This window comes from Apis mellifera, linkage group LG4, assembly GCF_003254395.2.
Source record: "Apis mellifera strain DH4 linkage group LG4, Amel_HAv3.1, whole genome shotgun sequence".
Taxonomy (NCBI): domain Eukaryota; kingdom Metazoa; phylum Arthropoda; class Insecta; order Hymenoptera; family Apidae; genus Apis; species Apis mellifera.
Genome location: NC_037641.1, coordinates 11,290,697 through 11,304,451, shown reverse-complemented (window position 1 = coordinate 11,304,451; position 13,755 = coordinate 11,290,697). Strand labels below are relative to the sequence as shown.

The window sequence follows — 13,755 nt, the reverse complement described above, 5'->3', positions numbered from 1 at the left end:
TTTCTTCCTTCTTTCTTTCCTTCTTTCGAACGGAGAAATATCGATACGACGCCGAAACTGATCCGCAGCTGGATGTCGATGCTTAATAACACCTCGTACGTAGCCTCGTTCCTTCTCCAGGGTCGGGAACCGTAACGACGATCGTGAACGCCGCCAGGTAATTTGGCGCAATGATATAATTATACGTGTACGACGATCACCTCGATTGCTCCGTATCATAGAAATCATAGACGGTCGAGACGAAGAGGCGAGGCGTATCAAAATCATATCGCGATATCGATCCACGAGGAAAAAGAAAAAGAAGAAGAAGAACAAAGAATCGGGGAGTGTAATACGGACGCGATGCACGAGACGAGGCTGTGAACGAAGAAAGCGGAGAGAAAGAGAAAGAAAGAGAGAGAATGGGTGAAAAGAAAGCGGAGGCGGAGAAGAGAGAACAGAATCGGACGGAAGAAGGTGCGTGCAACACGCGAGCTGACCGCACGCGTGTAAAGATAGTTACGAGTCGACGAGACGACGGCCCTCTTGACGAGCAAACGCCTTCGACTTCGACTTCGACTTCCAACCACTTCGACCCCCTTTCGTACCTCGATTCGATGCTTTCGAAACGAAAAGCATCCCCTTCCAACGTACATCGCGCCTATCACGACGACAAAAGCGACGGGGCTATCCGTGTACGTAACGTACGTAGAGATATACCCCCCTTCCGTACAGTACTTACCCAGGGATCGTTACTCGTCGTGGGAGTCCGTGAGAGGGACTAGCGTTGATTGACGCGCGACGTTACGCCAAACTCGGCGGCACGCGAGCCGAGCAAACGGCCTCGATTGGTAGCGATTTCGCCTCGGTAACTGGCAAACAAACTAACTCCTCGACTCCCGAGCTCCGGCTCGGGATAGACCCCGAAGGGGGTGTACAGTCAGCTCCACGCGATTTCTTCCATTCTTGCGCCGCTCGCGGATCGCCATCGCACGAGGCGCGCGGTACGCGAGGCCGTGCCGATTATACGTGGCGGGGACTATCCTCCGCTACCAGATTACTAGATTACAGTCGTTGGCCGACGATGCAACGTCCACCGACGTTACCTCGAATGAGTGGCTTCGAGCCAAACCCATCCATCCATCCATCCGTGCACTATTGGAAATTCCGATTTCTTCTCTTGCCACGATTTTCACGATCCCCACGATCCTCTCCTTCCATCTCTCTTCGAAGCATCGTTTCGCCCGGCCATAGCGCACGGATATAAGTAATCCTCCTCGATTCGAAAACGAATCGGGAATTCCTCTGCTCGTCTCACGCCACCGAACACGATCGGCGGTGTTCCTGGTGGTTCGCGAGATAATCGGAAATCGGGGTCGTGCGAACCACGAGGGGAGAGTGGGGGGAAAAATTAGGCGGAGAGATGCTTCGAGGACCGTAACGCATCGGGTTGGGTTGGGGAAACGGCGAAACCAGACTTACCGGGGAGGTCTCGTGCGTCGTTTAATTACCGCGTGTAACGAGTTCGAGTGGTTGGCGTGGCGCGCACGAAACCTCTCTCTCGAGAAAGGGGTGCGATATGCTCGCCGACGTCGTCCACGAATCACTCGAAATTACCGAGTACCGTTACCACCCCTCCTTCTCGCGTCCCTCCCTTTCTCTCTCTCTCTCTTTTTTCCGCATCAACCCTTTGGCAGCCCACCTCCTGTCCCGGCGGCCTCCAACCCCACCCCTCGCTCCGCCTTATCCAACGTTAGGCCACCTTTCCCGTACGCGTTTCTACGCGCGCAACCGTTTCAATCCAGCCAGATAATCAGTGCAATTACAAAACCGAGGGGAAAAGGGAGGGGAGGCTCGAAACCTGTCCCAGGTCTCGCTCTCGAGAATCCATCAGAAACGAATCGAGCGTGTTCTCTCGAAACGGTATTATTATTATTCTTTTTTCTTTTTTTTTATATGCGAATGTGTAGGAGGAACGCGTTCGTGTCGTGCGCTCGTCTCGGCGAATCTTGGAAGGGACGGGGGAGAAGGGTCGAGTGTGTTAAGTAGGAGAAAAAAATGTGGAGTGGAAACGGCTCGATAGCGGTAGGTTGTCTTTTAGGAGATAGGGTCGGGCTAGAAGGGTAGGCCTCGTTGATACGAGGCGAGGGTGGAGGGGAGGAGAAGGAACGAGATACCCAGGGGTCTCCCTGCAGTCAGCTGTTTTAATGTGGGTCACCAGTTCCTACAAAAACGATCGATTTCCTTCCTGTCCGCAACTTCGAATTCGACCACATTTCTATTCTCCTTTTCCACAGTTTTCTTCTTCCGAAAACTTGAAAAGTTGGAGAAGAACATTCAGCGCACGATCGAAACGCTCGGTTTCTCGGCACCCTCTCGATCGATCGCCTCGTGAACGCTCGTCCACTTTTCGTCGGGTACCACCACCACCACCACCACCGCCGCCGATACGATCTATACACGATCGCGATAGCGATCGAGAAACGTTGAAAGAGAGGCCGGATCTGCCGGTTAAAATATTCCATCCACTCCGCCATGATTTATGCCCGCGCGAACACACAATGTGGAAAAATAAGAGGTTGGACGATGCCGATGTAACAGATGGTCGGTGTCGATGTCGCGATTTCGAGCGTACGTCGTTGCGTACGTCGAGCTTTCTTTGCAGGAAGATCGAATCTGAGGGAGGGTTTGAAAGTTTCGCGCGGAGCGACGAATCTTCGTGGAAACGGAGGAAGAAGAAAAAGATGACTCTTTTTCTCTCTCTCTCTCTCTCTCTCTCGTCGTTGTTTACTCGAACCGAACAACGCTGGTGTGCACACGCTACTGGCAAGATATAAGCTGGAGGTACGCGCGCACATGGCGAATACATATTTATGTAGGAGGCGTAACTCGCGTCGCTCTAAGAACGCCAAGTTCCAACAAACTCACTGACCCGATAAAAAAGTCGAGAGAGTAGAACAGAAACTGCTCTTTTCCACTTTACGTGGGATTCTTCGACTTAAAGGGAACGTTTTAATTTCGAGGAGAGGCGAAATAAGAAGAAGAAGAAGTGGATTCTTATTTACTAAAAATATCCCTATATGAAATTTCCTCTTTCTCTCTCTCTCTTTTTCGCTCTTTGTTTCTCTCTCGCTCGAGGGAAATGATAAAAAAAATTGTTAATCTCTATCCAACAATCGTTGGTAAAGCGTTTATCTCTGAAATCCCCCCTCATTTATCATTAGAGTCCATTAAAAATCATAGGAGTCGTAGTTACAAACCGTATCCTTCATCGTTTCAATTCCATCTCTCTGCCCGTATTCCTAACTTTCCATCTATCGCATCCATCGAACATATCGTTCCTTCCTTCTCGTTTTATTTACTCCATTCTCTTTCTCTCTCTCTCTCTCTTTCTCTCTCTTTCTCTTCGCTTCCCATTAAATCTATTTTTAATTAAACTATTTTAAGTTAAATTAAACATTTCTTTCATTACGGGGCTTCGTAACAGCAATTAATGCCACGTCACGCCCATTTACCATCTCGTTGATTACTTTTCTATAGGCGCTACGTTATTGTGTGTATATAATACGAACAATTCCTTTCTATATATATATATATATTCTATATGTATATACATATATATACATATATATATATGTAACAAAGTTGATACGTAATAATAATATTTCTCATGATACCGCGTATTTAATTTAAATTGCAACGAAAGAATTCATTATTGTATTTTATTACCTCCAAATACGGTGTATTATTACGTTTACTCATTCGCAATGAGCGAGAAACTTTCGCGAGAAGATCGTGTACGGATATTTCAGATAAGAATTCGTCCAAAAAGAAACAACCGTCGATTCGATAGTCGCGCATTCGAGAGGAATCAAGAAGAAAGAAAGAAAGAACTCGATTTTATCAACTTTTACTCGTCGTTCAATAATTCAATAATTCACGGATGAAAATATTATTTCTCTCCACTCGCGATTCGAGGAGAAATGTGGCCGATTCGCGAGAATAGGGATCGATGGAAATATAGCGGATAATCGAGACGGAAGAGAGACAAGGAGTTGAAAACGGAACGGGAGCCTGGCGCCGTTTCGATACAATGCCGACCCTGAGATGACTTGCATTCGTATCGGGCTGCAACGTGGAGGAGAATCGGTGGATCCCAGCCACAGGCGGTTTCGTTCGACTTCCTTCTAACATCCCTCCCCCCTTTCCCCTCGTCCAACCCACGTCTACGAATTCACGTAGTTCACGAGCAACGATTTCATCGTCTGCCGCGTTTATTATTAGATTTCATAGAGTCGCCGCTGCCTAGGTTTGGCGGCCGAGAAGAATCTTTTTCCAGCGAGGAAAATTCGAATAGTTTTCACGGATGATTCGTTGCTTCCAGAGAGAGAGGAGAATTAAACGGATTATTCTCGAACGAATCGAATCGGAGGAGAGAAGAAGGAAGGAAGGAAAAGTTGGGAGGAAAAATAAAGGAGGGAGAGGAAGGAAGTTGGGTTAATCCTTCTTGTTTGTCTTTGCGTTAATTATCTAGAATTAAGAACGCTGCTTGTCGCGGGATTACTCCCTCGATTATTACTTATTGCGGATTATTAATTACCGAGAATTACCGGACTGGTTAAGGGGCTTCGAGGAGGGCTTGGAAAGAAAATCGTCTGTGCGTAGAGGTATCTCTTCTCGATGGAAGAATCGAGATTCGTTCGTCGAAGAGGGAAGAAGAAGTTGAAGTACGTGGAAACGATGAAACGATGATGCGGGAAGGGAGAAAGGGGAGAAACAAGGGAGCGGAGAAAGGAGATGGACGAAAAACTGTGACGAGCCGTATAATAAAAAGTATCTGTGTCAAAAGCAACCCCTCCCCGGACAATAATAGAAGCCCTTAAAAACGTAAAGCTGGCTAGCGGGCCAGTTGAGCGCGCGTGGGTTATGAAACCGAAAAAGGGAGGAAAAAAAAAAAAAGGTAAAAACGTTGAGCGGCCGAGGCAGCTGCCGTATTCGATACAATCGGATAAGTTCTTTGCGGAAGATAAATGGAAGAACGCGTTCGAGGTTTGGAAAACGCGATTCCTCTTCTCTTTCTTCTTCTTCCTCCTCTTCTTCTTCTACTTTTTTTCCGTTCGTTTGAATATCCTAGGATTCCATCTATCACCTCTTCCACCATCTTTCCTCTCCGCTTCGATTTGGAAATCGTACCACTTTCCATACGAGGCGTGTGCTTAACTCGAAAGCGCGTATATACCTATTTAATCGCGTATCCAGACTCGAGACGCGATTGTGCATAAGCACACGGCAACAACGAGAGTAGTTGGGAGGAGGCGAGCCAAGGAAATAAATATTAATAACGATGCTTCCTCCCCAACTGTGCCCCCAACCACCCTCCTCTCGCCGGCTCCCTCCCTCTCCCCCCCTCGCCGCTATATTCTTTTCGATCTCTCCTCCACCTCTTCCCACTCTCGCGCTCTCCTTTCTTCCCCCGATGCAACTATGTCTACGTCCTCTCCTCTCCTCTCCTCTCGCCCTCCCTCTCCCTCTCTCCCCGTTAGTCTCTCCGAGTGCGCGTCTGTGCATTGTTAGGGCCATTACGGGAGCCAATTAATCTATGCACAATTTTATAATTAAACGGCTAATAGCGCATAGAATTATAGTCCAGGGCCGCGCGCACTCCCACGTATCCTGCTCCGTTCGTGGGTTACGCGTACGCGTACGCGAGAAAGACATTTAAGGTAAAGAGGAAAGAAGAGAGAAACGAGGAAATCTCTCGTTCGTGCGCGCCAATTCTTATCGCGATCGCGAACGCTTGCTCGCTTCGCTCGCTTCATTCTTCTCTCTCTTTCTTTTTCTCTCTCTTTCCCCCGCGTTGCGCTTCGATCGAACGCAACGCAACGCGAATCGAAGTTTTCCGCGGCTCTCCAAGAATCGGTCGAAGAAATTGACGAGTGAGAGAGAGAGAGAGAGGGAGGATAATTGGCCGGCTCGTTAGCGTAGACGTATACATCAATTAGCCGCGTAAGATTATGGAGGAAGAAAGGAATCGGTCGGGAATCGGGGACAAAGCGGTTGACCGTTTCTTCCTTGCCTCCTGCGTGGGCGTTCTTCTATTCGATCCTTCGAACCGGAGAAGAGGACTCCCCGTCCCGGAGGGGAGGCAGAGCGGTGGTGGACGACAACGAGGAAGCGGGCATTGGAGCACACCCGGTGCCCGGCTATAAACCGCAAGAAAAATCCCCCTGAATTATCGGTGCGGTTCTGTGTGCATGGTGTTGCACGGATGGAAGCGATGGAGGCGCGCTTAGCCACGGGCGGAGGCCGTGTTGCAACCGGCCGCGCTCGGACGCGACGTTCCATCGATGCTTCCATCGGTGTGTTAGCCCGTTGCCGCGCTGTTACCACCGCCGTGCATTATCAGAATGTAACGACGTCAGCGGTACACGCGACCACCCCGGACCGCGCAGCACACCGAGAACCATACCGCGGTCTCTTAATCATCCGATTTTTCCTGGCGATTCTCCCTCCCCTCGTTTTTCCAATCGATTTTCGAACCGCGTGTTTCGTCCAACCACCTTTACAACTCCCCTAATATATATCTGTATATACACGAACGTACGAATGTACGTACAATCGAACTTTCGCTTTTCGCTCGAAGGAGGAGAAGAGAAATGCTTCTAGAATATTTTTCAACGGCATATTTTTCGTGGATAGAGATAAAATGGAGATTTTAGAGAAACGCTTGATATTTTTCAAACGTTGAGAAAGAGAAAGAGAGAGCGAAGGGCTGTCGCGCACGAGCCGACGGCTCGGCCGACTCTGTTCTCCTCGCTACGACTCGGATTATTCGGATCCCTACGGCTCTCTCTCTTTCCTCCCGTTTCCTCTCTCGCTCTCTCCTTCGATCGCCCGTCTCCGTTCCCTCCGCGGGCCATCCCTCGGCCCTCTTTCTCCTTCGCCCTCTCTCCGTGTCGCGCTGTGAATCCGTTTCCGTTGCGACTGCCACTGCGCGCCGCCTCGCCGCGATCCTATTGTCACGATCGCCCGCCCGCCCGATCGATCCCGTCCACCCTCGGCCGAATCGGCGGTCGGGCTGTGGATCGCGATCCTCGCGACGCGGGGACGTGTGACGCGGTTCGCCGAATCGGGGGGGGAAAAATCGCGGCGGGGCGCGGGAGGGCGGCGGCGGGGTGCGAAGTCGGGGACAATAATTTCCCCGGATAAGAGCGGATCCCCTCGTTCCGTTTACCATTCCGTTTCGTCTGCCGTCTCTCTGACTCGTGGGTGGGGTAAGCTTGTACTACAGCCACTTCTCTCTGCCTGCTCGGTGTGGGGACGATTCATTCAGAGAAACTGCCGTGAAAGGGACACCTGTTGGCACGTAGGCCCGTTGACAATTCCAGATACAAGGGCACGCGTGCCTTTGCCGTGGCAGCCTCCTTTTCCCTCCATTCGGGAACGGGACTCGATTCGAGAGAACGAATTCGATTCGGACAGACGAAGAAATTCGACGGTGGGTGGAGAAGAAGAGAGGAAGAGTCGGGCGTAAAAAGTATTAAGGGGAGAGGGGACGATTAAAATATTTTTTGGTCGACCGGTAGCCACCGGGATAAGGAACGTAGCCGGTAAGGCGAAGATAAAGTGCTGCCCAGAGGCGACACCGGGCGTTATTAATACGCGCGAGGATCGTAGCTTCCGTTCTCTCTCTCCCCGTAAAAGAATGCACAAAAAGCGAGGACGGGCAAACAAACGGTTGTCGGCTCTATCCGGATCATCGTTATCGCGGCGAGTTATCGTGGTACGCGCGTGTACACGCGTGTATAGCGTGAGAGCAAAGGGACGAAGGAACGAGATCGGCGGAGAAACGAAGCGGAGGGGGAGGGGTATCGATCGATTTCTCGCCTTCGTTATCGGTTCTCCCCCTCCCCCTTTGTAATGGTAAACACGCAAAGAGAATAGGGTGAGTCGAATAGCGCTACTAGCAGCGTTATTTCCGCTTACCTGGCCGTGGTGCAGTCCCTGTAGAGTATGTCGAAGTCCTTGCAGCTGAGCAGCTTGCATCGATTGACGCCCGGCTGGATGGCTCCGAGTCCACGCAGAATCCTAACCTGTTCGACATTGCACACCAACGGCACTATATCGAGCCTCTTGAGCTTGGTGTAGACGGTGTGCAGGCCGCCAACGAGGTGTTTGAGAAACAGCTCGAACGCCTGCGGCAAGCAGAGCATCGTGTCCCCGGCGATGATGAACGCGGCCACCTTTTGCCCGCGGTAGTCGACCAGCTTGCACTCGTTCGCGGTCGGATCGCTGGTGCTGATCGGCGGAGGGCTGTTGTACGATCTCGGAGGTAGAACAGCGTGATGGGCGGCCATCAGCTCGAGCGGCGAGCCGTGATGACCGCTCAGCATGCCGCCCAGTTGTCCCAACAGTCCTAGCCCCGGCGGCGGCAGGCCCGGCATACGGGGCACCATGCCTGGCGGTGCGCCGGGTGCTCCTCCGGCGGAAAGAGGCGGAGGACTCAACGGAAGTCCTTGGGGCGGCGAGCCTCTGGTCGGCGATCCCGGCGTGGGAACGCCGCGGTGCTGTTGCTGTTGGGATTGTTGCTCGCGGATCTGGTCCCGCGGATGAGGCTGTTGATGGGACGCCGGTGGCTGGTGCTGGGACCCGTGAAGCTGTTGCTGACCTTGCTGAGCCGACGGGCTGTGCGGATGTTTCGGACTGCCGGTTACGGGGCTGGCGCGGCTGCTGTGGTCAGAAGCGCTATCCATCGCTCCGTGATCCATCGACCGTCCCTTCGTCGACGACCGCGTTCCTTTCCTTCTTCCCTTTTCTTTCCTCTCCTCTCCCTCTTTCTCTCCTTCTCCTTCTCCCTCTCCACCTCCTCCTCCTCCTCCACCTGCGCCTCCTCCTTTCTTTTATCCTATATCCCTGCTCGCCCTGTCGTTCGTCTTCTCTCGCCACGTGGACAGACGCGTCCTCGAGATACGGGACCAACTCGGGACCAACGGCACCGGTCAACGCATACTATCGGCTCGATCTCTTCCTCTTCTCTTCGCGGCGACCACGATTCTCACTCGTTCGGCTGCCGAAACCAGCCGACGAGAAAAATCCCGTCGATCCAGGATTGATCGATCGGCCGAGTCGTTGGCGAGCCTCTCACTGTCGTCACTCGTCGGGTAAACTGTTGTCGCGTCTCACGGAGTACGTTGGACCGTGCACGTACGTAACAAATTCACTGCGCACAACCACTGCAACAACCGTGTCCATGTCAATTGCCCGTTGTCACACGATCTCGACCTCTTCGTTCTCGTTCCGGACAGGTCCCCGTTCCGCGTGATGCTGGTTCGCTTCGGTCGAGGAGCAGCCGAGCTGCTCCTCGTTCGACGATTCACCAACCACGATTTTTCCGACGCGCCAACTCCTCTCCTGTTCTCACCACCAACCAAACTTTCTTTCACACGGCGACTCTGTCGTATCACCGCTTTACGAACAACCCGAGAAAGAACGTCGCGCGATCGTCGACGCGAGAAAACGAACGATCGGTATAGAATACGATCGACGCGCACGATCACCACGACCAACACCGAACGAGAGAACGCAACGACGGCGGCGATGACGACGACGACGACGACGACGATAAAGATGAAGACGATGTCGCGACGACAGGGAACCGCGACAACGGGAACGATGTCAACGAACACAAGGACGGCGATGACGATCGACGACAACGGCGGCAAGAACGGCGGCAACGGCGGCGGCGGCGACGACGACGACGACGACGACGACGACGACGACGACGACGACGACGACGACGAAAGCAGCTGCGGCTGCGGCGGTAACTCGCAGGGACGCGCGTCGCTCGTTCTCAAAGTGGCAAACGCTCTCTCGGTCGAGTCGGGAGTATTTCCCTACCCAGTCACAGATGTAATAAATAAAAACATCAGTGGGAGCTCGAGGAACGGGGAGGATGGGCGTTCTGTGCGCGCAACCGACTATCCGGTTGGCGGAGCCACCGGGGTGGCAGTTCTCCCTATTGGACGGTAACCTCGTACCGTCGACGCCTTTCGAACCTTCCCTCGGCTGGTGGCGGGACGAGCGAGTATTCCCCACTACGAGGCAACCTCTGCCACCGACGACGCGACGCGCACCGACGATGCCGACCGGGACGATTTCGGGGGCGACTAACACACGGAGACATCCAGACGCAGACGCGAGTCCCGACAAGACAGTACGATTCGAACCTACCGCCGATCTACGCGCTACGAGTGGGGATTTCTTCTTTTTCCTCGCGACCTCTCTCCGCCACCCTGCGCTCCCCCTCCCCCCCCGCCCTCCTTCTCCCTCGCTCTCTCTCTCGCCTCGCCTCGCCTCGCTCGCTCGCTCGCTCGCTCGCTCGCTCCTTCGCTCGCCTCTCCTCCCCTACAGCCCGCCGTGTTGCTCTTCGCCGCGCCTCACCTAAACCTAACCTCCCCCTAGCGCGCCAACCCACCCCACCGTTCCTTGTCGCATTTCGGCTCTTCCCTTCTCCTTTCTTCTCTTCCACTTTTTCCTTCCTTCTCCGCGATGCATACCTCCCCTCTACCTTCCCTTTTCTTTCTTCTCTTCCGTTCACCACTCGTTTCCTTTCGTTTTTCGACCCCTTTCGTTTGCCGACCATCACCCTCTCTTCGCTTTCTTCGTACGCTTCTCTCCCTCTTTCTCTTCTATCCGTCCCGTTCTCTTCTCTTCTCTTCTTTTCGCGCCTTCTCTTCCACCTTTCTTTCTTTCTTTCTTTCTTTCCTTCTTTCTTTCGTTCCTTCTTCCTTTCTTTCTTTTTCTCTTTCTCTCTTCCTTTCTTCCTTTTTTTTCGCTCCCTTCTTCACCTGTCTACCCTCGCTTTCTACGTCTCTCCTCTCTTTATTTCTCTTTTCTCACGCACACGCGTCCCTCTCTGTTTCCAACGAACGCGATCTCTCTTTCTCTCTCTCTCTTTCTTCTTCCTTCCTACCTACCTACCTACCTACCTCCCTCCCTCCCTCCCACTTCTTCTTCCAGCTTCTCCTCCCACTTTGGCTTACGGCTTATACGCTCTCTCCGACTCGCGCTCTCTCGCGCGACCAGCGGCAGCAGTCTCCACCTCGTTTCCTCTTTCGCGCCCGTCCTATTCTCCTCTGCTCTCCCCTCCCCCCCTCCTCCTCCCGCCTCTCTCCCCCTCTCCCACCGTCCCGTTTTCATGCCCAACCGTCTCTCTCTCAGGTTTCTCCCCGTGTTCCTCGGCTCTCTGTCCGTGTACGACGAAGAATGTCGCCGGCGTTCGAATCGATCGGTCGGTCTCCGCGCGCGCGGGGGGGTCCCCCCTTCCGGAACTCGTATCCTCTCCTCCTCCTCCCCCTCCCCGTAGAGAGAGCCTCCTCCTCCTCCTCCTCCTCCTCCTCTTCCTCCTCTGCCACCTTCTTCTTCGCCGTTCCCTCGTTCGGATCTCCTCTACCATATTCGCCATCAGCATTACACGAGCGCACTTATTTCTTCTGTAGGTAACTCGGCTCGCTTCCTCGCGATCTCTCTCGCTGCCTCCTCGACCACCCTCTCCCTCCCTTCGACCAGCTACCTCCTCCTCCTCCACCACCCCCTCAACCTTCGCTGCCACCGCTCCTCCCCCCACCTCCACCCCCACCTCCTCCTCCTCCACGCCGGCGATACGCGGCGATATATACCATATACCCGACACTCTCCACGGCTCTCGGTAAGCTTCGAGTATGAGTGCTTAATATCTTTGTACCATACCCGAACCGTCCGTATTCGCCGATGCCTCTTACGTCCGAACTTTCGCCTCGAGCCTCTCTCTCTTACTCGTTCGCTAATTTCCACCGCCACTTATTCCTATGGCCGAAAACTTCTATTTTCACTGTACGCGACGACATCGTGTGTCCTCTTCAAAATACGTCGTATATAACACGTATATGTATATGTATATATATATATACGTATGCAACACTTTGAATTGAAGTTATATCACTGTCTGTAATATGAGATGGATAAAGAGATATTCCAGATAATTGAATTGTTGTTTCTAGATCCGTGTGTAACATATGTACGAGAGGTGGTAATCGCGAAACCTCACGAATGTTGCAACGTATCTTAGAGAAACGATGAAGACGTTAACAGTATTTTACAAGTATTTGTGAAATCGATATACGCGAAACGGGAAGAATTAAGAATGGAAGTAGAGTACGGTTAACTGTGGCGAAAAGAATGGGAAAGCTGTGTCGAGATGTGTAAGAAAAAGGAAATGGGAAGGGAGGAGGAGAGGAAGGGGAGCAGCATCGTCCAGCCTTTTTCTACCGGTCAACCCCCGATCAGTCCTCATCAGCCTGGTGACCCAGATCGAACGAGGAAAGACCCTCCTCGTTTGTTACGATAGATATATATATATATATATACGTAACAGGCTTCGTAACACGCGTATTCCTCCACCGCAGCTGATCCCTTGACCTCGCGCAACCCCAAACGAAACGAGACTCCCTGGGCCTAACGTTCATTGACCACTCGTTTCAGGGAATTTTGATCTTCTTCCAAGGCTCTTTCAACAGACTCTCCTCTTCTCCGTTCCATTTCCTCTTCCTTCGATAATCTCAAACATCGTCAATGACGATATATTCGCGTCTTCCATATAAAAGAGACGTGAAAGGTAGGTCGCGAAGAGGAGAAAGATTGACGAAGGTGGAAGGGGGATATTCGTTTCCATGGGCGATAAAGCGATCGTACGCGGCGAAAAGGCGATCGATCGCGAGATCCAAGAGTCCCTCGTCCGGAGGAAGGTCGAGGATCGGTAGGGGACCGATGTTTGCCACGAACCAAACCACGTCCAATTAGTGGAATTAATACCGGTTGGCTTTGGGGGAGCTAATGCCTCTGTGTGCATACCTACGGGTATGCACGTCGATGACTGCACTTTCCTTCGTGCGTAATGAAGGACAATCCCGTCGGTTGGGCCGAGGCAGAGAGCCCGATGCATTCGCTCGTCCAAGCAACCGCTACCTCCTCTTGTTTTGCGGTCACGAGAAAATATCTCTGAGAGCCCACGACTTTGAGCGTGGCCCGGGCCAACGGATCTTCGCGTCTTTCTCGGCCAACCCTCCAACGACGATTTGTAATTCGCAATTCCCATCCTCGTAGAAGAAATCGATACGGAAAAATCTTCTTCCTCCTCGTTCTTCGTTTCCAGAAAGGAGTTGTTCGAAAATTTTTTTCCCTTAAATAATCAAGCATATAAGCTAGGGAGTATATTTACGTCGGGGAGGCGAAACGGCGATCGTGGACAGACGGATTTTCAGGCAAGTCGGGTGAGTATGATACGCATTGTTCGAGCGTTCACGGGAGTGCGGTTCGCTAGCAGCGTTCCTGTTACTGCTCATTGGCCACCCTGCACGGGAGAATTGCGCGAAGCGCAAGCAGAGAGAAACACGCTCGCTGCCTCTCTCTCTCTCTCTCTCTCTCTCTCTGTTTCTCTCCGTGCATAGCGTTGTTACGTAACCCTCGTCATTGTTTGCGCGTCGTCGTCACAGAACTGTAACAGAGCGTACGGCAAAAAGGAGGGTAACGTGTAACGTTGGGATAAGAGAGGGAGAAAAAAGCGCGAATTTTTGTCGAAAGAGCATGCATAGAAGGAAGGTATTCCGCGCCAACCAACCGGACACGCGTCAGAAGGACTTCACTGCACCGGAAGCGTCGCTCTTCTCCGTTTCTTTGTCCGAGCTTCTGTGTGTACCGTAACCCGCGACACGGATTTTTGTCCGTGCTTATTTTTTTCTT

At 52.3% G+C, this 13,755-nt stretch overlaps 1 protein-coding gene across 4 annotated transcripts in view; it reads right to left on the bottom strand.

Moving 5' to 3' along the window:
* Window positions 1–9,450, bottom strand: part of LOC411009 (dachshund homolog 2) — a 134,682-nt gene extending 125,232 nt beyond the window's left edge. For all 4 annotated transcript variants that reach the window (XM_006567227.3, XM_006567229.3, XM_006567228.3 and 1 more), the window contains exon 1: window positions 7,966–9,450. In XM_006567227.3, the coding sequence (XP_006567290.1) occupies window positions 7,966–8,747 (782 nt within the window). In that variant the 5' untranslated portion in view covers window positions 8,748–9,450. The remainder of the gene's footprint in view (window positions 1–7,965) is intronic.
* Window positions 9,451–13,755: the final 4,305 nt, after the last annotated feature.